Consider the following 24806-nt stretch of genomic DNA (forward strand, 5'->3'; position numbering starts at 1 on the left):
GCTCAGTTCAGAAGGACGACTGTATCTTTGTATCTGGGTGGTTTAATACATCATCCACAGCATAAATATTAACTTGACCATGCTTAAAGATAATCAGTGACTGATTTGTAATTGTTACCCATCTACCAATCACCGCCTTTCTATACGAGGCTTTCGGAAAGCTCCCTGGTCTTTGTAGTTGAATCTGCGCTTGAAATTCAATACTTGACGGAGGGATTTTATAGATGTTGTATGGGGGACAGAGGAAGGGTTAGTTATTAAAAACTCATGTCAACTCCTATTATTTCACACAGAGTGAGTCCATGTAACTTATTATGTGATTTGTTAAGCAACATTTGACTTCTGAACTAATATAGGCTTGCCTAAAAAAAAAAGTTGAATACTTACGCAACGACAGTAATTTATACATTTTATTATTATAATTATTATTTTTTTAAGTTTAATTTTTCTTTTCACTTTGACGTTATGGCGTATTTTGTGTAGATCAATGTCAAAGAAATTAAATCAATTGTCAATTAAATTAATGTCAATTAAATCTATCTCAATCCCACATTGTAACGCCACAAAATATGAAAAATGTTCAAGGGGGTGTAGACTATAGGCTCTGTACGTCCACTGACTGTATTACATTCTGTCTCTACTGTATGCCTGTGGTGTAATTCTGTACTGTATTCCATTCTGTCTCTACTGTATGCCTGTAGTGTAATTCTGTACTGTATTCCATTCTGTCTCTACTGTATGCCTGTAGTGTAATTCTGTACTGTATTCCATTCTGTCTCTACTGTATGCCTGTAGTGTAATTCTGTACTGTATTCCATTCTGTCTCTACTGTATGCCTGTAGTGTAATTCTGTACTGTATTCCATTCTGTCTCTACTGTATGCCTGTAGTGTAATTCTGTACTGTATTCCATTCTGTCTCTACTGTATGCCTGTAGTGTAATTCTGTACTGTATTCCATTCTGTCTCTACTGTATGCCTGTAGTGTAATTCTGTACTGTATTCCATTCTGTCTCTACTGTATGCCTGTGGTGTAATTCTGTACTCTATTCTGTCTGCATGTCTTCTGTATGTATGTCTGTGTTTTAAAGAAGCAATCTGGAGTTGGTAGATACATTTTTACCGTAGCCTCAAGAGCTTAGTTCAAATGTCAATGTCAATGTCTCTCTCTCTCTCTCTCTCTCTCTCTTTCTCTTTCTCTATCTCTCTCTCTCTCTCTCTCTCTCTCCCTCCCTCTCTCCCTCTCTCTCTCTCTCTCTCTCCCCCCCCCCCAGGGGTCCCTGATAAGCCCCAGATCTCTGGCTATGAAGACACTGTCCAGGAGGGGGGTAAGGTCACCCTCACCTGCACCAGCTCTGGGAGCAAGCCTCCCGCCAAACTACGCTGGTACAGGAACCAGGAGGAACTTACAGGTAAGGGTGGAGGGAGAGAGGAGGGGAAGGATGGAGGGAAGTGTTAGGGAGGGAAAGGGAGACTGGAGAGGTAGACAGGAGAGAGGTGGGTAGACAGGGGAGAGAGTGAGGGCAGATGGAAGAGGGGGTAGATGGGAGAGAGAGGGGGGTAGATGGGAGAGAGAGACCGAGGGGTAGACAGAGAGCCTCTCCCTGGTGTTGGAGTCTTTATGAGAGGAGAGCCTCCCCCTGGTGTTGGAGTCTTTATGAGAGGAGAGCCTCCCCCTGGTGTTGAAGTCTTAATGAGAGGAGAGCCTCCCCTGGTGTTGGAGTCTTTATGAGAGGAGAGCCTCCCCTGGTGTTGGAGTCTTTATGAGAGGAGAGCCTCCCCTGGTATTGGAGTCTTTATGAGAGGAGAGCCTCCCCCTGGTGTTGGAGTCTTAATGAGAGGAGAGCCTCCCCTGGTGTTGGAGTCTTTATGAGAGGAGAGCCTCCCCCTGGTGTTGAAGTCTTAATGAGAGGAGAGCCTCCCCCTGGTGTTGGAGTCTTTATGAGAGGAGAGCCTCCCCTGGTGTTGGAGTCTTAATGAGAGGAGAGCCTCCCCTGGTGTTGGAGTCTTTATGAGAGGAGAGCCTCCCCTGGTGTTGGAGTCTTTATGAGAGGAGAGCCTCCCCTGGTGTTGGAGTCTTTATGAGAGGAGAGCCTCCCATGGTGTTGGAGTCTTTATGAGAGGAGAGCCTCCCCTGGTGTTGGAGTCTTTATGAGAGGAGAGCCTCCCCCTGGTGTTGGAGTCTTTATGAGCTCAACCCTGTGTGACAGTTAATGTGTTTGCAGCTGTGTCCCTGCTACACACCCACTGGGCTCTTCAGACAGTCTTATGGCTGAAGAAAGGGACCGAGGAGAGGCTGAGGAGAGGAGCATCATGGGTCAATGTGTTATTATGACACCCTCTCATGCAACGTTTGTATCCCAAATAGCACCCTATTACCTATGTAGGGCACTACTTTTGGCCAGGTCCTATAAGGCCATTTGGGCCACAGGAATTGAGCAATGTGCTGTAAGAAGCTAACTGAGAGAAACGAGCGCATAGATCGCCACTCACTGCTGCTCCTTTGACAGGCTTACAGAGATTAAAGAGGCTCAGAGGGGAGGAAGAGGGGGAGAGAGAGAGGGATGGAGGGAGGCAGGGAAAGGGGAAGAGAGGCGGGAGAGAGGGGGAGGCAGAGAGAGGGGGAGAGAGAGGGATGGAGGGAGGGAGGGAGGGAGGGAGGGAAAGGGGAAGAGAGGCGGGAGAGGGAGGGAGGGAAAGGGGAAGAGAGGTGGGAGAGAGGGATGGAGGCAGAGAGAGGGGGAGAGAGAGGGATGGAGGGAGGGAGGGAAAGGGGAAGAGAGGCGGGAGAGAGGGGGAGGCAGAGAGAGGGGGAGAGAGAGGGATGGAGGGAGGGAGGGAGGGAGGGAGGGAGGGAGGGAGGGAAAGGGGAAGAGAGGCGGGAGAGGGAGGGAGGGAAAGGGGAAGAGAGGTGGGAGAGAGGGATGGAGGCAGAGAGAGGGGGAGAGAGAGGGATGGAGGGAGGGAGGGAAAGGGGAAGAGAGGTGGGAGAGAGGGGGAGGCAGAGAGAGGGGGAGAGAGAGAGGGATGGAGGGAGGGAGGGAAAGGAGAAGAGAGGCGGGAGAGAGGGGGAGAGAAGAGATAGAGAGACAGGAGAGGGAGGGTCGTATTAGGAGAGAGACAGGAGAGGGAGGGGCCGTATTAGGAGAGAGACAGGAGAGGGAGGGTCGTAGGGAGAGAGACAGGAGAGGGAGGGGCCTTATTAGGAGAGAGACAGGAGAGGGAGGGGCCGTATTAGGAGAGAGACAGGTGAGGGAGGGGCTGTATTAGGAGAGAGACAGGAGAGGGAGGGGCTGTGTTAGGAGAGAGACAGGAGAGGGAGGGGGCTGTATTAGGAGAGAGACAGGAGAGGGAGGGGCTGTGTTAGGAGAGAGACAGGAGAGGGAGGGGCTGTGTTAGGAGAGAGACAGGAGAGGGAGGGGCTGTGTTAGGAGAGAGACAGGAGAGGGAGGGGCTGTGTTAGGAGAGAGACAGGAGAGGGAGGGGCTGTGTTAGGAGAGAGACAGGAGAGGGAGGGGCTGTGTTAGGAGAGAGACAGGAGAGGGAGGGGGCTGTAGTTCAGTTCAATCCACAGGGCTCTGGTCAGAAGTAGTGAACTACATAGGCAATAGGGTGACATTTGGAACGCAGTGAGAGAGACAATACAGGCTATGAGGGAAGGGTCAGTGAAGGAAAAGTAAAAAAAGAAGGATAATGGTTGAGAGATTCAGGAAAGAGGACTGAATCTGAAGAGGGTTTAATTGAATGAATGGAAGGGGCTAATAGCTGTGAAGAGGCTTTAAATATGAATGCTCTTGTTCTCTATGTAAGGGTAATATGTCTGGATTCAATTGGATGTAGGTTGCATCCAGGTTTGCATTCCAAATGGATCCCTATTCCCTGTTTAGTGCACAACTTTTGACCAAAGTCCTCTGGACTCTAGTCAAAAGTAGTGCACTATATAGAGAATAGGGTGTCATTTGGAACGCTGCCATAATCAACATTTATGGTATCATTATGGTGCATCCCCAGATCTGAACTGTAGCCAGCCCCGAAGTGTGTGTGTGTGTGTTTGTGCGTGTGTGTGTGCGTTTGTGCGTGTGCGCACTGGTGCTTGGGTGCATGAATCAGAAAGAGAGAGAGAGACAGAGTAAAGGAGAAAGAGAAATATCATCCATGTCATATTACTGAAATATTACTCAGTGGCATTTCTGTATCTTGAATATAAACTAATGTGACAAGCAGCTTGTCAGACAGTGATAGTATTATATCATATTGTGGTAGTAGTATATCATACAGTGGTAGTATTATATCATTCAGTAGTAGTATTATACCATACAGTAGTAGTATTATATCATACAGTAGTAGTATTATACCATACAGTAGTAGTATTATATCATATAGTGGTAGTATTATATCATATAGTGGTAGTATTATATCATACAGTGGTAGTATTATATCATACAGTGGTAGTATTATATAATTCAGTAGTAGTATTATATCATACAGTAGTAGTATTTTATCATATAGTGGTAGTATTTTATCATATAGTGGTAGTATTATATCATATAGTGGTAGTATTATATCATCCAGTGGTAGTATTATATCATACAGTAGTAGTATTCTATCATAGTAGTATTATATCATACAGTTATAGTATTATATCATATAGTAGTAGTATTATATCATAGAGTGGTAGTATTATATCATACAGTGATAGTATTATATCATACAGTAGTAGTATTATATCATATAGTGGTAGTATTATATCATCCAGTGGTAGTATTATATCATACAGTAGTAGTATTCTATCATAGTAGTATTATATCATACAGTTATAGTATTATATCATATAGTAGTAGTATTATATCATACAGTGGTAGTATTATATCATACAGTGGTAGTATTATATCATACAGTGGTAGTATTTTTTCATACAGTAGTAGTATTATATCATAGTAGTATTATATCATACATTGATAGTATTATATCATACAGTGATAGTATTATATAATCATTTTATACAATGACAGTTAAAAGGAGTACCCATGGTGACAATTTGTGTGTATGTGTGTCTCTGTGTATGTGTGTCTCTGTGTATGTGTGTCTGTGTATGTGTGTATCTGTGTATGTGTGTGTCTCTGTGTATGTGTGTGTCTCTGTGTATGTGTGTCTCTGTGTATGTGTGTGTCTCTGTGTATGTGTGTCTCTGTGCATGTGTGTCTCTGTGTATGTGTGTGTCTCTGTGTATGTGTGTCTCTGTGTATGTGTGTGTCTCCGTGTATGTGTGTCTCAATGTATGTGTGTGTCTCTGTGTATGTGTGTGTCTCTGTGTATGTGTGTGTCTCTGTGTATGTGTGTGTCTCTGTGTATGTGTGTCTCTGTGTATGTGTGTGTCTCTGTGTATGTGTGTCTCTGTGTATGTGTGTGTCTCTGTGTATGTGTATCTCTGCGTATGTTTGTGTCTCTGTGTATGTGTGTGTCTCTGTGTATGTGTGTCTCTGTGTATGTGTGTGTCTCTGTGTATGTGTGTGTCTCTGTGTATGTGTGTCTCTGTGTATGTGTATCTCTGCGTATGTTTGTGTCTCTGTGTATGTGTGTGTCTCTGTGTGTGTGTGTCTCTGTGTATGTGTGTGTCTCTGTGTATGTGTGTCTCTGTGTATGTGTGTGTCTCTGTGTATGTGTGTGTCTCTGTGTATGTGTGTCTCTGTGTATGTGTGTGTCTCTGTGTATGTGTGTGTCTCTGTGTATGTGTGTGTCTCTGTGTATGTGTGTCTCTGTGTATGTGTGTGTCTCTGTGTATGTGTGTGTCTCTGTGTATGTGTATCTCTGCGTATGTGTGTGTCTCTGTGTATGTGTGTGTCTCTGTGTATGTGTGTGTCTCTGTGTATGTGTGTCTCTGTGTATGTGTGTGTCTCTGTGTATGTGTGTGTCTCTGTGTATGTGTGTGTCTCTGTGTATGTGTGTGTCTCTGTGTATGTGTGTCTCTGTGTATGTGTGTGTCTCTGTGTATGCACGTCCAGGTCGTCCTGACGTGGTGGAGACTAATCCAGACGAGGCCACCTACACAGTGATCAGTGAGCTGACTCTGACGGTGGGTCGTAGCGACGACAACACCCTGATCGGCTGTGCTGTTGACCACCCTTCTCTGTCCCCGGGTGAGAAGTGGACCGAACAGCCCATCAGAGTCCTGTGTAAGTGCTGCCCCCACTGGCCAAGCCCTGCCACTGCAACCTCGTGTATATCATCACCATACTGTACGGTAACCCAGGCTCTGGCCCTTTCACTGATACCATCCTCTCATCGCCTCCTTTTCAAAATGACAGAGGAAAGCGAGGTGAGGAGAGGAAATGTGGAACCAGGATCCAAGGAGATGTGCTTCTAAGAAATGTGACTCTCCTTATGCAGTTATGCTTCTGCCTCAGTACTGCTGCTTTGGCTGGTTCATGTGTATACTGCCACCTGCAGGGGATTCGTATGTTTACCACTCTGTCAGTGCTACAGCTGTGTCAATCAATCACGTTCATTATAGAAATAACTTTTTACATCTGCAGTCAATACGCAGCCTAAAACCCCAGAGAGCAAGCAATGCAGATGCAGATGCTAGGTTAGGCTATTATGTTAGTTTGCTCATACCTGTGTGTAGCAGTGTGTGTGTAGCAATGTGTGTGTGTATCTTCTCCAGTGTATGTAATGTTACTGTATGTTGGGTCTTTTCTCTAGTCACCCCAGATGTCACTATCCAGCCTCAGAATGATCTGCCCAGAGAGGGAGAGAAGTTCATTATACAATGCATAGGCAATGGAAACCCGAAGTAAGAAAACACACACACACACACACACACACACACACACACACACACACACTACTAGATCTGCTCTTCTCTCTCCCTCTGTTTCCCCTGTCTCCTCCTCTGTCTCCCGTCTCTCCCCCTCTGTCTCCCCCTTTCCCCCTTCTTACCCTCTGTCTCCCCCTCTCCCCCTCTGTCACCCCCTTCTTACCCTCTGTCTCCCCCTCTCCCCCTCTGTCTCACCCTCTGCCTCCCCTCCTCTCCCACTCTGTCTCTCCCTTTTCACCCTCTGTCTCCCCCTCTGTCCTCCCTGTCTCACCCTCTGTCTCCCCCTTCTCCCCCTCTGTCTCTCCCTTCTCACCCTCTGTCTCCCGTCTCTCCCCCTCTGTCTCCTCTCCTCTCATCCTCCTGTCTTCCCCACTCCCACTCATCCTCTCTCTCCACCTTCTCACCTTCGGTCTCACCCTTCTCACCCTCGGTCTCACCCTTCTCACCCTCTGTCTCCCCCTTCTCACCCTCCCCCTCTCCCACTCTGTCTCCCGCTCTCCCACTCTGTCTCCCGCTCTCCCACTCTGTCTCCCGCTCTCCCACTCTGTCTCCCCCTCTCCCACTCTGTCTCCCCCTCTCCCACTCTGTCTCCCATCTCTCCCACTCTGTCTCCCCCTCTCCCACTCTGTCTCCCCCTTCTCACCCTCTGTCTCCCATCTCTCCCACTCTGTCTCCCGCTCTCCCACTCTGTCTCCCGCTCTCCCACTCTGTCTCCCGCTCTCCCACTCTGTCTCCCCCTCTCCCACTCTGTCTCCCCCTCTCCCACTCTGTCTCCCATCTCTCCCACTCTGTCTCCCCCTCTCCCACTCTGTCTCCCCCTTCTCACCCTCTGTCTCCCATCTCTCCCACTCTGTCTCCCGCTCTCCCACTCTGTCTCCCTCTCTCCCACTCTGTCTCCCCCTCTCCCACTCTGTCTCCCCCTTCTCACCATCTGTCTCCCATCTCTCCCACTCTGTCTCCCGCTCTCCCACTCTGTCTCCCCCTCTCCCACTCTGTCTCCCCCTCCCACTCTGTCTCCCATCTCTCCCACTCTGTCTCCCCCTCTCTGTCTCCCCCTTCTCACCCTCTGTCTCCCATCTCTCCCACTCTGTCTCCCCCTCTCCCACTCTGTCTCCCATCTCTCCCACTCTGTCTCCCTCTCTCCCACTCTGTCTCCCTCTCTCCCACTCTGTCTCCCCCTTCTCACCCTCTCCCACTCTGTCTCCCAACTCTCCCACTCTGTCTCCCGCTCTCCCACTCTGTCTCCCATCTCTCCCACTCTGTCTCCCTCTCTCCCACTCTGTCTCCCCTCTCCCACTCTGTCTCCCCCTTCTCACCCTCTGTCTCCCGCTCTCCCACTCTGTCTCCCCCTCTCCCACTCTGTCTCCCCCTTCTCACCCTCTGTCTCCCATCTCTCCCACTCTGTCTCCTCTCTCCCACTCTGTCTCCCGCTCTCCCACTCTGTCTCCCCCTCTCCCACTCTGTCTCCCCCTTCTCACCCTCTGTCTCCCGCTCTCCCACTCTGTCTCCCCCTCTCCCACTCTGTCTCCCCCTTCTCACCCTCTGTCTCCCATCTCTCCCACTCTGTCTCCCTCTCTCCCACTCTGTCTCCCCCTTCTCACCCTCTGTCTCCCATCTCTCCCACTCTGTCTCCCCCTCTCCCACTCTGTCTCCCCCTCTCCCACTCTGTCTCCCCTCTCCCACTCTGTCTCCCCCTCTCCCACTCTGTCTCCCCCTCTCCCACTCTGTCTCCCCTCTCCCACTCTGTCTCCCGCTCTCCCACTCTGTCTCCCCCTCTCCCACTCTGTCTCCCATCTCTCCCACTCTGTCTCCCTCTCTCCCACTCTGTCTCCCCCTCTCCCACTCTGTCTCCCCCTCTCCCACTCTGTCTCCCCCTCTCCCACTCTGTCTCCCGCTCTCCCACTCTGTCTCCCATCTCTCCCACTCTGTCTCCCTCTCTCCCACTCTGTCTCCCCCTCTCCCACCATGTCTCCCCCTTCTCACCCTCTGTCTCCCATCTCTCCCACTCTGTCTCCCTCTCTCCCACTCTGTCTCCCCCTCTCTCACTCTGTCTCCCCCTTCTCACCCTCTGTCTCCCATCTCTCCCACTCTGTCTCCCTCTCTCCCACTCTGTCTCCCGCTCTCCCACTCTGTCTCCCATCTCTCCCACTCTGTCTCCCCCTCTCCCACTCTGTCTCCCCCTCTCCCACTCTGTCTCCCCCTCTCCCACTCTGTCTCCCCCTCTCCCACTCTGTCTCCCCCTCTCCCACTCTGTCTCCCCCTCTCCCACTCTGTCTCCCCGCTCTCCCACTCTGTCTCCCCCTCTCCCACTCTGTCTCCATCTCTCCCACTCTGTCTCCCGCTCTCCCACTCTGTCTCCCCCTCTCCCACTCTGTCTCCCGCTCTCCCACTCTGTCTCCCCCTCTCCCACTCTGTCTCCCGCTCTCCCACTCTGTCTCCCCCTCTCCCACTCTGTCTCCATCTCTCCCACTCTGTCTCCCCGCTCTCCCACTCTGTCTCCCCCTCTCCCACTCTGTCTCCCCCTCTCCCACTCTGTCTCCCGCTCTCCCACTCTGTCTCCCCTCTCCCACTCTGTCTCCATCTCTCCCACTCTGTCTCCCGCTCTCCCACTCTGTCTCCCTCTCTCCCACTCTGTCTCCCATCTCTCCCACTCTGTCTCCCCTCTCCCACTCTGCCTCCCCCTTCTCACCCTCTGTCTCCCATCTCTCCCACTCTGTCTCCCCCTCTCCCACTCTGTCTCCCATCTCTCCCACTCTGTCTCCCTCTCTCCCACTCTGTCTCCCTCTCTCCCACTCTGTCTCCCCCTTCTCACCCTCTCCCACTCTGTCTCCCATCTCTCCCACTCTGTCTCCCGCTCTCCCACTCTGTCTCCCATCTCTCCCACTCTGTCTCCCTCTCCCCACTCTGTCTCCCCCTCTCCCACTCTGTCTCCCCCTTCTCACCCTCTGTCTCCCATCTCTCCCACTCTGTCTCCCTCTCTCCCACTCTGTCTCCCCCTCTCCCACTCTGTCTCCCCCTTCTCACCCTCTGTCTCCCATCTCTCCCACTCTGTCTCCCTCTCTCCCACTCTGTCTCCCCCTCTCCCACTCTGTCTCCCCCTTCTCACCCTCTGTCTCCCATCTCTCCCACTCTGTCTCCCCTCTCCCACTCTGTCTCCCGCTCTCCCACTCTGTCTCCCTCTCTCCCACTCTGTCTCCCCTTCTCACCCTCTCCCACTCTGTCTCCCCCTCTCCCACTCTGTCTCCCCCTCTCCCACTCTGTCTCCCATCTCTCCCACTCTGTCTCCCCCTCTCCCACTCTGTCTCCCCCTTCTCACCCTCTGTCTCCCATCTCTCCCACTCTGTCTCCCTCTCTCCCACTCTGTCTCCCCCTCTCCCACTCTGTCTCCCGCTCTCCCACTCTGTCTCCCCCTCTCCCACTCTGTCTCCCCCTTCTCACCCTCTGTCTCCCATCTCTCCCACTCTGTCTCCCTCTCTCCCTCTGTCTCCCCCTCTCCCACTCTGTCTCCCGCTCTCCCACTCTGTCTCCCCCTCTCCCACTCTGTCTCCCATCTCTCCCACTCTGTCTCCTCTCTCCCACTCTGTCTCCCTCTCTCCCACTCTGTCTCCCCCTCTCCCACTCTGTCTCCCATCTCTCCCACTCTGTCTCCCCCTCTCCCACTCTGTCTCCCGCTCTCCCCACTCTGTCTCCCCCTCTCCACTCTGTCTCCCCCTCTCCCACTCTGTCTCCCATCTCTCCCCCTCTGTCTCCCCCTTCTCACCCTCTGTCTCCCATCTCTCCCACTCTGTCTCCCCCTCTCCCTCTGTCTCCCCCTTCTCACCCTCTGTCTCCCATCTCTCCCACTCTGTCTCCCTCTCCTCCCACTCTGTCTCCCCCTCTCCCACTCTGTCTCCCGCTCTCCCACTCTGTCTCCCCCTCTCCCACTCTGTCTCCCATCTCTCCCACTCTGTCTCCCTCTCTCCCACTCTGTCTCCCCCTCTCCCACTCTGTCTCCCGTCTCTCCCCCTCTGTCTCCTCTCCTCTCATCCTCCTGTCTTCCCCACTCCCACTCATCCTCTCTCTCCACCTTCTCACCTTCGGTCTCACCCTTCTCACCCTCGGTCTCACCCTTCTCACCCTCTGTCTCCCCCTTCTCACCCTCCCCCTCTCCCACTCTGTCTCCCGCTCTCCCACTCTGTCTCCCGCTCTCCCACTCTGTCTCCCCCTCTCCCACTCTGTCTCCCCCTCTCCCACTCTGTCTCCCCCTCTCCACTCTGTCTCCCATCTCTCCCACTCTGTCTCCCCCTCTCCCACTCTGTCTCCCCCTTCTCACCCTCTGTCTCCCATCTCTCCCACTCTGTCTCCCGCTCTCCCACTCTGTCTCCCCGCTCTCCCACTCTGTCTCCCGCTCTCCCACTCTGTCTCCCCTCTCCCACTCTGTCTCCCCCTCTCCCACTCTGTCTCCCATCTCTCCCACTCTGTCTCCCCTCTCCCACTCTGTCTCCCCCTTCTCACCCTCTGTCTCCCATCTCTCCCACTCTGTCTCCCGCTCTCCCCACTCTGTCTCCCTCTCTCCCACTCTGTCTCCCCCTCTCCCACTCTGTCTCCCCTTCTCACCCTCTGTCTCCCATCTCTCCCACTCTGTCTCCCGCTCTCCCACTCTGTCTCCCCCTCTCCCACTCTGTCTCCCCCTCCCACTCTGTCTCCCATCTCTCCCACTCTGTCTCCCCCTCTCTGTCTCCCCCTTCTCACCCTCTGTCTCCCATCTCTCCCACTCTGTCTCCCCTCTCCCACTCTGTCTCCCATCTCTCCCACTCTGTCTCCCTCTCTCCCACTCTGTCTCCCTCTCCCCACTCTGTCTCCCCTTCTCACCCTCTCCCACTCTGTCTCCCATCTCTCCCACTCTGTCTCCCGCTCTCCCACTCTGTCTCCCATCTCTCCCACTCTGTCTCCCTCTCTCCCACTCTGTCTCCCCCTCTCCCACTCTGTCTCCCCCTTCTCACCCTCTGTCTCCCGCTCTCCCACTCTGTCTCCCCCTCTCCCACTCTGTCTCCCCTTCTCACCCTCTGTCTCCCATCTCTCCCACTCTGTCTCCCTCTCTCCCACTCTGTCTCCCGCTCTCCCACTCTGTCTCCCCCTCTCCCACTCTGTCTCCCCCTTCTCACCCTCTGTCTCCCGCTCTCCCACTCTGTCTCCCCCTCTCCCACTCTGTCTCCCCCTTCTCACCCTCTGTCTCCCATCTCTCCCACTCTGTCTCCCTCTCTCCCACTCTGTCTCCCCCTTCTCACCCTCTGTCTCCCATCTCTCCCACTCTGTCTCCCCCTCTCCCACTCTGTCTCCCCCTCTCCCACTCTGTCTCCCCCTCTCCCACTCTGTCTCCCCCTCTCCCACTCTGTCTCCCCCTCTCCCACTCTGTCTCCCCCTCTCCCCACTCTGTCTCCCGCTCTCCCACTCTGTCTCCCCTCTCCCACTCTGTCTCCCATCTCTCCCACTCTGTCTCCCTCTCTCCCACTCTGTCTCCCCCTCTCCCACTCTGTCTCCCCCTCTCCCACTCTGTCTCCCCCTCTCCCACTCTGTCTCCCGCTCTCCCACTCTGTCTCCCATCTCTCCCACTCTGTCTCCCTCTCTCCCACTCTGTCTCCCCCTCTCCCACCATGTCTCCCCCTTCTCACCCTCTGTCTCCCATCTCTCCCACTCTGTCTCCCTCTCCCACTCTGTCTCCCCCTCTCTCACTCTGTCTCCCCCTTCTCACCCTCTGTCTCCCATCTCTCCCACTCTGTCTCCCTCTCTCCCACTCTGTCTCCCGCTCTCCCACTCTGTCTCCCATCTCTCCCACTCTGTCTCCACCTCTCCCACTCTGTCTCCCCCTCTCCCACTCTGTCTCCCCCTCTCCCACTCTGTCTCCCCCTCTCCCACTCTGTCTCCCCCTCCCCACTCTGTCTCCCCCTCTCCCACTCTGTCTCCCGCTCTCCCACTCTGTCTCCCCCTCTCCCACTCTGTCTCCATCTCTCCCACTCTGTCTCCGCTCTCCCACTCTGTCTCCCCCTCTCCCACTCTGTCTCCCCGCTCTCCCACTCTGTCTCCCCTCTCTCCCACTCTGTCTCCCGCTCTCCCACTCTGTCTCCCCTCTCCCACTCTGTCTCCATCTCTCCCACTCTGTCTCCCGCTCTCCCACTCTGTCTCCCCCTCTCCCACTCTGTCTCCCCCTCTCCCACTCTGTCTCCCGCTCTCCCACTCTGTCTCCCCCTCTCCCACTCTGTCTCCATCTCTCCCACTCTGTCTCCCGCTCTCCCACTCTGTCTCCCTCTCTCCCACTCTGTCTCCCATCTCTCCCACTCTGTCTCCCCCTCTCCCACTCTGCCTCCCCCTTCTCACCCTCTGTCTCCCATCTCTCCCACTCTGTCTCCCCCTCTCCCACTCTGTCTCCCATCTCTCCCACTCTGTCTCCCTCTCCCCACTCTGTCTCCCTCTCTCCCACTCTGTCTCCCCCTTCTCACCCTCTCCCACTCTGTCTCCCATCTCTCCCACTCTGTCTCCGCTCTCCCACTCTGTCTCCCATCTCTCCCACTCTGTCTCCCTCTCTCCCCACTCTGTCTCCCCCTCTCCCACTCTGTCTCCCCCTTCTCACCCTCTGTCTCCCATCTCTCCCACTCTGTCTCCCTCTCTCCCACTCTGTCTCCCCCTCTCCCACTCTGTCTCCCCCTTCTCACCCTCTGTCTCCCATCTCTCCCACTCTGTCTCCCTCTCTCCCACTCTGTCTCCCCTCTCCCACTCTGTCTCCCCTTCTCACCCTCTGTCTCCCATCTCTCCCACTCTGTCTCCCCCTCCCACTCTGTCTCCCGCTCTCCCACTCTGTCTCCCTCTCTCCCACTCTGTCTCCCCCTTCTCACCCTCTCCCACTCTGTCTCCCCCTCTCCCACTCTGTCTCCCCCTCTCCCACTCTGTCTCCCATCTCTCCCACTCTGTCTCCCCCTCTCCCACTCTGTCTCCCCCTTCTCACCCTCTGTCTCCCATCTCTCCCACTCTGTCTCCCTCTCTCCCACTCTGTCTCCCCCTCTCCCACTCTGTCTCCCGCTCTCCCACTCTGTCTCCCCCTCTCCCACTCTGTCTCCCCCTTCTCACCCTCTGTCTCCCATCTCTCCCACTCTGTCTCCCTCTCTCCCACTCTGTCTCCCCCTCTCCCACTCTGTCTCCCGCTCTCCCACTCTGTCTCCCCCTCTCCCACTCTGTCTCCCATCTCTCCCACTCTGTCTCCCTCTCTCCCACTCTGTCTCCCTCTCTCCCACTCTGTCTCCCCCTCTCCCACTCTGTCTCCCATCTCTCCCACTCTGTCTCCCCCTCTCCCACTCTGTCTCCCGCTCTCCCACTCTGTCTCCCCCTCTCCCACTCTGTCTCCCCCTCTCCCACTCTGTCTCCCATCTCTCCCCCTCTGTCTCCCCCTTCTCACCCTCTGTCTCCCATCTCTCCCACTCTGTCTCCCCCTCTCCCACTCTGTCTCCCCCTTCTCACCCTCTGTCTCCCATCTCTCCCACTCTGTCTCCCTCTCTCCCACTCTGTCTCCCCCTCTCCCACTCTGTCTCCCGCTCCCCACTCTGTCTCCCCCTCTCCCACTCTGTCTCCCATCTCTCCCACTCTGTCTCCCTCTCTCCCACTCTGTCTCCCCCTCTCCCACTCTGTCTCCCATCTCTCCCACTCTGTCTCCCCCTCTCCCACTCTGTCTCCCCCTCTCCCACTCTGTCTCCCATCTCTCCCCACTCTGTCTCCCCCTCTCCCACTCTGTCTCCCCCTTCTCACCCTCTGTCTCCCATCTCTCCCACTCTGTCTCCCGCTCTCCCACTCTGTCTCCCTCTCTCCCACTCTGTCTCCCCCTCTCCCACTCTGTCTCCCCCTTCTCACCCTCTGTCTCCCATCTCTCCCACTCTGTCTCCCGCTCTCCCACTCTGTCTCCCCCTCTCCCACTCTGTCTCCCCCTCTCCCACTCTGTCTCCCATCTCTCCCACTCTGTCTCCCCCTCTCCCACTCTGTCTCCCCCTTCTCACCCTCTGTCTCCCATCTCTCCCACTCTGTCTCCCCCTCTCCCACTCTGTCTCCCATCTCTCCCACTCTGTCTCCCTCTCTCTCCCACTCTGTCTCCCTCTCTCCCACTCTGTCTCCCCCTTCTCACCCTCTCCCACTCTGTCTCCCATCTCTCCCACTCTGTCTCCCGCTCTCCCACTCTGTCTCCCATCTCTCCCACTCTGTCTCCCTCTCTCCCACTCTGTCTCCCCCTCTCCCACTCTGTCTCCCCCTTCTCACCCTCTGTCTCCCATCTCTCCCACCCTGTCTCCCTCTCTCCCACTCTGTCTCCCCCTCTCCCACTCTGTCTCCCCCTTCTCACCCTCTGTCTCCCATCTCTCCCACTCTGTCTCCCTCTCTCCCACTCTGTCTCCCGCTCTCCCACTCTGTCTCCATCTCTCCCACCCTGTCTCCCTCTCTCCCACTCTGTCTCCCCCTCTCCCCCTCTGTCTCCCCCTTCTCACCCTCTGTCTCCCATCTCTCCCACTCTGTCTCCCCCTCTCCCACTCTGTCTCCCCCTCTCCCACTCTGTCTCCCCCTCTCCCACTCTGTCTCCCCCTCTCCCACTCTGTCTCCCGCTCTCCCACTCTGTCTCCCCCTCTCCCACTCTGTCTCCATCTCTCCCACTCTGTCTCCCGCTCTCCCACTCTGTCTCCCCCTCTCCACTCTGTCTCCCCCTCTCCCACTCTGTCTCCCATCTCTCCCACTCTGTCTCCCCTCTCCCACTCTGTCTCCCCCTTCTCACCCTCTGTCTCCCATCTCTCCCACTCTGTCTCCCCCTCTCCCACTCTGTCTCCCTCTCCCCACTCTGTCTCCCATCTCTCCCACTCTGTCTCCCATCTCTCCCACTCTGTCTCCCTCTCCCCACTCTGTCTCCCTCTCTCCCACTCTGTCTCCCTCTCTCCCACTCTGTCTCCCCCTTCTCACCCTCTCCCACTCTGTCTCCCATCTCTCCCACTCTGTCTCCCCCTCTCCCACTCTGTCTCCCCCTTCTCACCCTCTGTCTCCCATCTCTCCCACTCTGTCTCCCCCTCTCCCACTCTGTCTCCCTCTCTCCCACTCTGTCTCCCCCTCTCACCCTCTGTCTCCCATCTCTCCCACTCTGTCTCCCCCTCTCCCACTCTGTCTCCCCCTTCTCACCCTCTGTCTCCCATCTCTCCCACTCTGTCTCCCCCTCTCCCACTCTGTCTCCCATCTCTCCCACTCTGTCTCCCTCTCTCCCACTCTGTCTCCCTCTCTCCCACTCTGTCTCCCCCTTCTCACCCTCTCCCACTCTGTCTCCCATCTCTCCCACTCTGTCTCCCGCTCTCCCACTCTGTCTCCCATCTCTCCCACTCTGTCTCCCTCTCTCCCACTCTGTCTCCCCCTCTCCCACTCTGTCTCCCCCTTCTCACCCTCTGTCTCCCATCTCTCCCACCCTGTCTCCCTCTCTCCCACTCTGTCTCCCCCTCTCCCACTCTGTCTCCCCCTTCTCACCCTCTGTCTCCCATCTCTCCCACTCTGTCTCCCTCTCTCCCACTCTGTCTCCCGCTCTCCCACTCTGTCTCCATCTCTCCCACCCTGTCTCCCTCTCTCCCACTCTGTCTCCCCCTCTCCCACTCTGTCTCCCCCTTCTCACCCTCTGTCTCCCATCTCTCCCACTCTGTCTCCCCCTCTCCCACTCTGTCTCCCCTCTCCCACTCTGTCTCCCCCTCTCCCACTCTGTCTCCCCCTCTCCCACTCTGTCTCCCGCTCTCCCACTCTGTCTCCCCCTCTCCCACTCTGTCTCCATCTCTCCCACTCTGTCTCCCGCTCTCCCACTCTGTCTCCCCTCTCCCACTCTGTCTCCCCCTCTCCCACTCTGTCTCCCATCTCTCCCACTCTGTCTCCCCCTCTCCCACTCTGTCTCCCCCTTCTCACCCTCTGTCTCCCATCTCCCACTCTGTCTCCCCCTCTCCCACTCTGTCTCCCTCTCTCCCACTCTGTCTCCCATCTCTCCCACTCTGTCTCCCATCTCTCCCACTCTGTCTCCCTCTCTCCCACTCTGTCTCCCTCTCTCCCACTCTGTCTCCCTCTCTCCCACTCTGTCTCCCCCTTCTCACCCTCTCCCACTCTGTCTCCCATCTCTCCCACTCTGTCTCCCCCTCTCCCACTCTGTCTCCCCCTTCTCACCCTCTGTCTCCCATCTCTCCCACTCTGTCTCCCCCTCTCCCACTCTGTCTCCCTCTCTCCCACTCTGTCTCCCCTCTCACCCTCTGTCTCCCATCTCTCCCACTCTGTCTCCCCCTCTCCCACTCTGTCTCCCCCTTCTAACCCTCTGTCTCCCATCTCTCCCACTCTGTCTCCCTCTCTCCCACTCTGTCTCCCCCTCTCCCACTCTGTCTCCCGCTCTCCCACTCTGTCTCCCCTCTCCCACTCTGTCTCCCCCTTCTCACCCTCTGTCTCCCATCTCTCCCACTCTGTCTCCCGCTCTCCCACTCTGTCTCCCCCTCTCCCACTCTGTCTCCGCTCTCCCCACTCTGTCTCCCCCTCTCCCACTCTGTCTCCCCCTCTCCCACTCTGTCTCCCCTCTCCCACTCTGTCTCCCATCTCTCCCACTCTGTCTCCCCCCCCCACTCTGTCTCCCGCTCTCCCACTCTGTCTCCCCCTCTCCCACTCTGTCTCCCCCTCTCCCACTCTGTCTCCCATCTCTCCCCCTCTGTCTCCCCCTTCTCACCCTCTGTCTCACTGACTATCTCTCTCACCATGTCACTGACTATATCTATCACCATGTCACTGACTATCTCTCTCACCATGTCACTGACTATCTCTCTCACCATGTCACTCACTCCAATCTAACTCACACTCTTGTCTGTCAAGGCTAAACTTTCCCTTGTTCTTCTTGTCCTCTCCAATAATTATAATAATTTATAAATATAATAATAATAATAATCTCCTCTGTCTTGCTTTGCACCTTTTCCTTCTCCTCCCTCCCCATCCTCTTCTCCTCCCTCCTCATCCTCTTCTCCTCCCTCCGCATCCTCTTCTCCTCCCTCCCTCCTCATCCTCTTCTCCTCCCTCCTCATCCTCTTCTCCTCCCTCCCTCCTCATCCTCTTCTCCTCCCTCCTCATCCTCTTCTCCTCCCTCCTCATCCTCTTCTCCTCCCTCCGCATCCTCTTCTCCTCCCTCCTCATCCTCTTCTCCCTCCCTCCGCATCCTCTTCTCCTCCCCCTCCTCATCCTCTTCTCCTCCCTCCTCATCCTCTTCTCCTCCCTCCCTCCTCATCCTCTTCTCCTCCCTCCTCATCCTCTTCTCCTCCCTCCGCATCCTCTTCTCCTCCCTCCCTCCTCATCCTTTTCTCCCTTCCTCCTCATCTTCTTCTCCTCCTTCCTCATTATTTTTTCCCTCCCTCCTCATCCTCTTCTCCTCCCTCCTCATCCTTTTCCCCCTTCCGCCTCAGAGAGAGAGAGAGAGAGAGAGAGAGAGAGAGAGAGAGGGAGAGAGAGAGTATGCACAGCTCCTTAGGCTGAATGACTAGTGACCCGTCAGATACAGGCTGGGTCTCAGCTGTCAGTCAAACACTGCCACCATGGCAACGTCTTTGCTGTTCAGAATCTGACCCACTGTCTCTCTTTCACAATGATAAGTTTCACGTTTAACTGCATATTACAATTAGGCTTCAGGGCTTGTTTCTGGTGTGCACCGTCATGTCTCAGCAAGTTCTGAGAATGTCTTGACGAGATGAGGAAGAGCAGTTTCAAGAGGCTCTAATCAAATAGAATGGAATGTGCACCCTGTACTGGAGGACTTTCTCATTCCATACCTTTCCACTACATTCTATTCCATTCCATAGCATTCCACACCATTCCACTACATTCTATTCCATTCCATAACATTCCATTCTATTCCACAACATTCCATTCTATTCCACAACATACCATTCCACTACATTATATTCCATTCCATAACATTCCATTCTATTCCATTCCATAACATTCGATTCTATTCCACAACATACCATTCCACTACATTCTATTCCATTCCATAACATTCCATTCTATTCCATAACATTCCATTCTATTCCACAACATACCATTCCACTACATTCTATTCCATTCCATAACATTCCATTCTATTCCACAACATACCATTCCACTACATTCAATTCCATTCCATTCCATAACATTCCATTCTATTCCACACCATTCCATTCCACTACATAACATTCCATTCCATTCTATTCCACAACATTCAATTCCATTCCACTCCATAACATTCCATTCCATTCTATTCCACAACATTCCATTCCATTCCATTCCATAACATTCGATTCCATTCTATTCCACAACATTCCATTCCACTACATAGCATTCCATTCCATTCTATTCCACAACATTCCATTCCACTACATTCTATTCCATTCCATAACATTCCATTCTATTCCACAACATTCCATTCCACTACATAACATTCCATTCCATTCTATTCCATAAGAATCAATTCCATTCCCACCGCATAGGCCTCACTCCCCCCTGTCTGAGATATCTACTACAGCCCTCATCCTCCACATACAACCCCATTTTATCAGTCACATTCTGTTAAAGGTTCCCAAAACACACATCCCTGGGTCGCTCCTCTTTCAGTTCACTGCAGCTAGCGACTGGAACGAGCTGCAAAAAACACTCAAACAGGACCGATTTATCTCCATCTCTTCATTCAAAGACAATCATGGACACTCTTACTGACAGTTGTGGCTGCTTCGAGTGATGTTTTGTTGTCTCTACCTTCTTGCACTTTCTACTGTGGTCTGTGCCCAATAATGTTTGTACCATGTCCTATTTTTATTTATTTAATTTTAATTGTACTGTAAATTCAAATTTGTTCTTACCTGACTTCATAGTTAAATAAAGGTTAAATAATCAAATGTAAAAATAATATTCCATTACAAAACATTTCATTCTATTCCATAACATTCCATCCCATTACATTCTATTCCATAACATTCCATCCCACTACATTCTATTCCATAACATTCCATCCCACTACATTCTATTCCATAACATTCCATCCCACTACATTCTATTCCATAACATTCCATCCCACTACATTCTATTCCATAACATTCCATCCCACTACATTCTATTCCATAACATTCCATCCCACTACATTCTATTCCATAACATTCCATCCCACTACATTCTATTCCATTCCACAACATTCCGGTCCGTTCCGTTCCTATCTATTTGATGAGCAGACCCTGGAATGCTGGCAATTGTATACCACTTCCGTATTAGTAGTCAGTTACACACCTCAGTCCGTTCTGTAACACAGTTATACACCTCAGTCCATTCTGTAACACAGTTACACACCTCAGTCCGTTCTGTAACACTGTTATACACCTCAGTCCATTCTGTAACACAGTTATCCACCTCAGTCCATTCTGTAACACAGTTACACACCTCAGTCCGTTCTGTAACACAGTTATCCACCTCAGTCCATTCTGTAACACAGTTATCCACCTCAGTCCATTCTGTAACACAGTTATACACCTCAGTCCATTATGTAACACAGTTATACACCTCAGTCCATTATGTAACACAGTTATCCACCTCAGTCCATTCTGTAACACAGTTATGCACCCCAGTCCATTCTGTAACACAGTGATGCACCTCAGTCCATTCTGTAACACAGTTATGCACAGATGATAGCAGTACATGCTGGAGCCATAGGACTTTATTGCACGGTTCAATCCATCCATATACGAGCATGAACCATTACCATGTAATGTACAAGGACAGACATGCGAACATATACACTGCCGTTCGAAAGTTTAGGGTCACTTAGAAATGTCCTTGTTTTTGAAAGAAATGCACATTTTTTTGTCCATTAAAATAACATCAAATTGATCAGAAATACAGTGTAGACATTGTTAATGTTAATGTAAATTACTATTGTAGCTGGAAACTGCAGATTTTTAATGGAATATCTACTTAGGCGTACAGAGCCCCATTATCAGCAAACATCACTCCTGTGTTCTAATGGCACACTGTGTTAGCTAATCCAAGTTTATCATTTAAAAGGCTGATTGATCATTAGAAAACCATTTTGCAATTATGTTAGCACAGCTGAAAACTGTTGTGCTGATTAAAGAAGCAATAAAACTGGCCTTTAAACTAGTTGAGTATCTGGAGCATCAGTGTTTGTGAGTTCGAATACAGGCTCAAAATGGCCAGAAACAAAGAACTTTCTTCTGAAACTAATCAGTCTATTCTTGTTCTGAGAAATGAAGGCTATTCCATGTGAGAAAATGCGAAGAAACTGAAGATTTCGTACAACGCTGTGTACTACTCCATTCACAGAACAGCGCAAACTGTCTCTAACCAGAATAGAAAGAGGAGTGGGAGGCCCCGGTGCACAACTGAGCAAGAGGACAAGTACATTAGAGTGTCTTGTTTGAGAAACAAACGCCTCACAAGTCCTCAACTGGCAGCTTCATTAAATAGTACCCGCAAAACACCAGTCTCAACGTCAACAGTGAAGAGGCGACTCCAGGATGCTGGCCTTCTAGCCAGAGTTGCAAAGAAAAAGCCCCATCTCAGACTGGCCGATAAAAAGAAAAGATTAAGATGGGCAAAAGAACACAGACACTGGACAGAAGAAGATTGGAAAAAAGTGTTATGGACAGACAAATCTAAGTTTGAGGTGTTCGGATACCAAAGAAGAACATTCTTGAGACGCAGAAAAAATGAAAAGATGCTGGAGGAGTGAACCATCTGTCAAGCATGGTGGAGGCAATGTGATGATCTGGTGGAGGTGGAGGCAATGTGATGGTCTGGTGGAGGTGGAGGCAATGTGATGGTCTGGTGGAGGTGGAGGCAATGTGATGATCTGGTGGAGGTGGAGGCAATGTGATGGTCTGGTGGAGGTGGAGGCAATGTGATGATCTGGTGGAGGTGGAGGCAATGTGATGGTCTGGTGGAGGTGGAGGCAATGTGATGGTCTGGTGGAGGTGGAGACAATGTGATGGTCTGGTGGAGGTGGAGGCAATGTGATGGTCTGGGGGGGCTTTGGTGGAGGCAATGTGATGGTCTGGTGGAGGTGGAGGCAATGTGATGGTCTGGTGGAGGTGGAGGCAATGTGATGGTCTGGTGGAGGTGGAGGCAATGTGATGGTCTGGTGGAGGTGGAGGCAATGTGATGGTCTGGTGGAGGTGAAGGCAATGTGATGGTCTGGTGGAGGTGGAGGCAATGTGATGGTCTGGTGGAGGTGGAGGCAATGTGATGGTCTGGGGGGGCTTTGGTGGAGGCAATGTGATGGTCTGGTGGAGGTGGAGGCAATGTGATGGTCTGGGGGGGCTTTGGTGGAGGCAATGTGATGGTCTGGTGGAGGTGGAGGCAATGTGATGGTCTGGGGGGGCTTTGGTGGTGGTAAAGTGGGAGATTTGTACAGGGTAAAAGGGATCTTGAAAAAGGAAAGGCTATCACTCCATTTTGCAACTCCATGCCATAACCTGTGGACAGCGCATAATTGGAGCCAATTTCCTCCTACAACAGGACAATGACCCAAAGCACAGCTCCAAACTATGCAATAACTATTTAGGGAAGAAGCAGTCAGCTGGTATTCTGTCTATAATGGAGTGGCCAGCACAGTCACCGGATCTCAACCCTATTGAGCTGTTGTGGGAGCAGCTTGACCGTATGGTACGTAAGAAGTGTCCATCAAGCCAATCCATCTTGTGGGAGGAGCTTCAGGAAGCATGGGGTGAAATCTCTTCAGATAACCTCAACCAACTGACAACTAGAATGCCAAAGGTCCGCAAGGCTGTAATTGCTGCAAATGGAGGATTCTTTGACGAAAGGAAAGTTTGAAGGACACAAATATTATTTCATTAAAAATCATGATTTATAACCTTGTCAATGTCTATATTTCCTACATATTTCCAATTCATTTTGCAACTAATTTCATGTATTTCTACGGGACCCCAAAATTTGAATGGCAGTGTACATACAGTACATAAATATAGTAAATACATAGAGTAAATATATACAGTAAATACAGTAAATATATACAGTAAATACATACACTACATACACACAGTAAATACATACAGTAAATACATACAGTAAATACATACAGTAAATACAGTAAACATATACAGTAAATACACACAGTAAATACATACAGTAAATACAGTAAATACATACAGTAAATACATACAGTAAATATATACAGTAAATATATACAGTAAATACAGTAAATACATACAGTAAATACATTAAATACAGTAGACACATACAGTAGATACATACACTACATAATACAGTAAATACATACAGTAAATACACACAGTAAATATACACAGTAAATACATACAGTAAATACATACACTGCATACACACAGTAAATATACACAGTAAATACATACAGTAAATACATACAGTAAATACATACACTGCATACACACAGTAAATATACACAGTAAATACACACAGTAAATACATACAGTAAATATACACAGTAAATACACACAGTAAATACATACAGTAAATATACACAGTAAATACACACAGTAAATACATACAGTAAATATACACAGTAAATACACACAGTAAATACATACAGTAAATACATACAGTAAATACATACAGTACATACATGAAATACAGTAAATACATACAGTAAATACATGAAATACAGTGAATACATACACTACATACATACACTACATACAGTAAATACATACAGTACATACAGTAAATACATACAGTACATACAGTAAATACATACAGTAAATACATACAGTAATGACAGAAAGATGAACTAATATAAAACTCATATGTCCCTAAAATGTATGAATCATATGAACAAATCCAGTTGTACAGCTATATGCTTTATATTACAATAACATTCATGTACAGTACTACTTCTTCTAGTTCTACAGCTATATGCTTTATATTACAATAACATTCATGTACAGTACTACTTCTAGTTCTACAGCTATATGCTTTATATTACAATAACATTCATGTACAGTACTACTTCTTCTAGTTCTACAGCTATATGCTTTATATTACAATAACATTCATGTACAGTACTACTTCTTCTAGTTCTACAGCTATATGCTTTATATTACAATAACACTCCTGTACAGTACTACTTCTTCTAGTTCTACAGCTATATGCTTTATATTACAATAACATTCATGTACAGTACTACTTCTAGTTCTACAGCTATATGCTTTATATTACAATAACATTCATGTACAGTACTACTTCTAGTTCTACAGCTATATGCTTTATATTACAATAACATTCCTGTACAGTACTACTTCTAGTTCTACAGCTATATGCTTTATATTACAATGACATTCATGTACAGTACTACTTCTTCTAGTTCTACAGCATGCACTGCATGTTACACACGTTCTATTTTAAAATCAAATATCTTTTCTCTTCACGTTCTTGTTCTTTTTCTATTTTTGTGTGTCTGTGTGTGTGTCTGTCTCTCTCTCAGGCCCACCTCGTACGTGTGGCGGAAGAAGGATGGAGAGCTCCCTCTGATGGCCAAGGTGGACGGTAGTTTCCTGCTCTTTGAGATGCTCAACAAATCAGACAACGGGGTGTACCTCTGTCAGGCTGACAACGGAATCGGGAAGATGCAGGGAGAGTACACGCTGCTGGTGCAAGGTACTGACCAGAGAGAGAGGGAGAGGGAGAGAGAGAGAGATGGGGAGAGAGAGAGAGAGAGAGAGAGATGGAGAGAGAGAGCGAGAGAGAGAGAGAGAGAGAGAGAGAAAGAGAGCGAGAGAGAGTAAGAGAGAGAGAGAGAGAGAGAGAGAGAGAGAGAGAGAGAGAGAGAGAGAGACAGAGAGAGAGAGGGGTGGTTGACAGAAACAGAGAGAGAGAGAGAGAGACAGAGAGAGAGAGAGAGAGAGGGGTGGTTGACAGAGACAGAGACAGAGAGGGGTGGTTGACAGCAGCTTGTCCAGGGTAGAGAGA

General features: G+C 51.2%; 1 protein-coding gene across 1 annotated transcript in view; it reads left to right on the forward strand.

Moving 5' to 3' along the window:
- Positions 1-24499, forward strand: part of LOC135533514 (cell adhesion molecule 3-like) — a gene marked incomplete at its 3' end in the record, with an annotated part of 50863 nt that extends 26364 nt beyond the window's left edge. Inside the window, exons 4-7 of the mRNA XM_064960803.1 lie at positions 1273-1410; positions 6001-6171; positions 6701-6791; positions 24322-24499. Of these exons, the coding sequence (XP_064816875.1) occupies positions 1273-1410; positions 6001-6171; positions 6701-6791; positions 24322-24499 (578 nt within the window). The remainder of the gene's footprint in view (positions 1-1272; positions 1411-6000; positions 6172-6700; positions 6792-24321) is intronic.
- Positions 24500-24806: the final 307 nt, after the last annotated feature.

This window comes from Oncorhynchus masou, unplaced genomic scaffold (genome assembly GCF_036934945.1).
Source record: "Oncorhynchus masou masou isolate Uvic2021 unplaced genomic scaffold, UVic_Omas_1.1 unplaced_scaffold_2420, whole genome shotgun sequence".
Classification (NCBI taxonomy): Eukaryota; Metazoa; Chordata; class Actinopteri; order Salmoniformes; family Salmonidae; genus Oncorhynchus; species Oncorhynchus masou.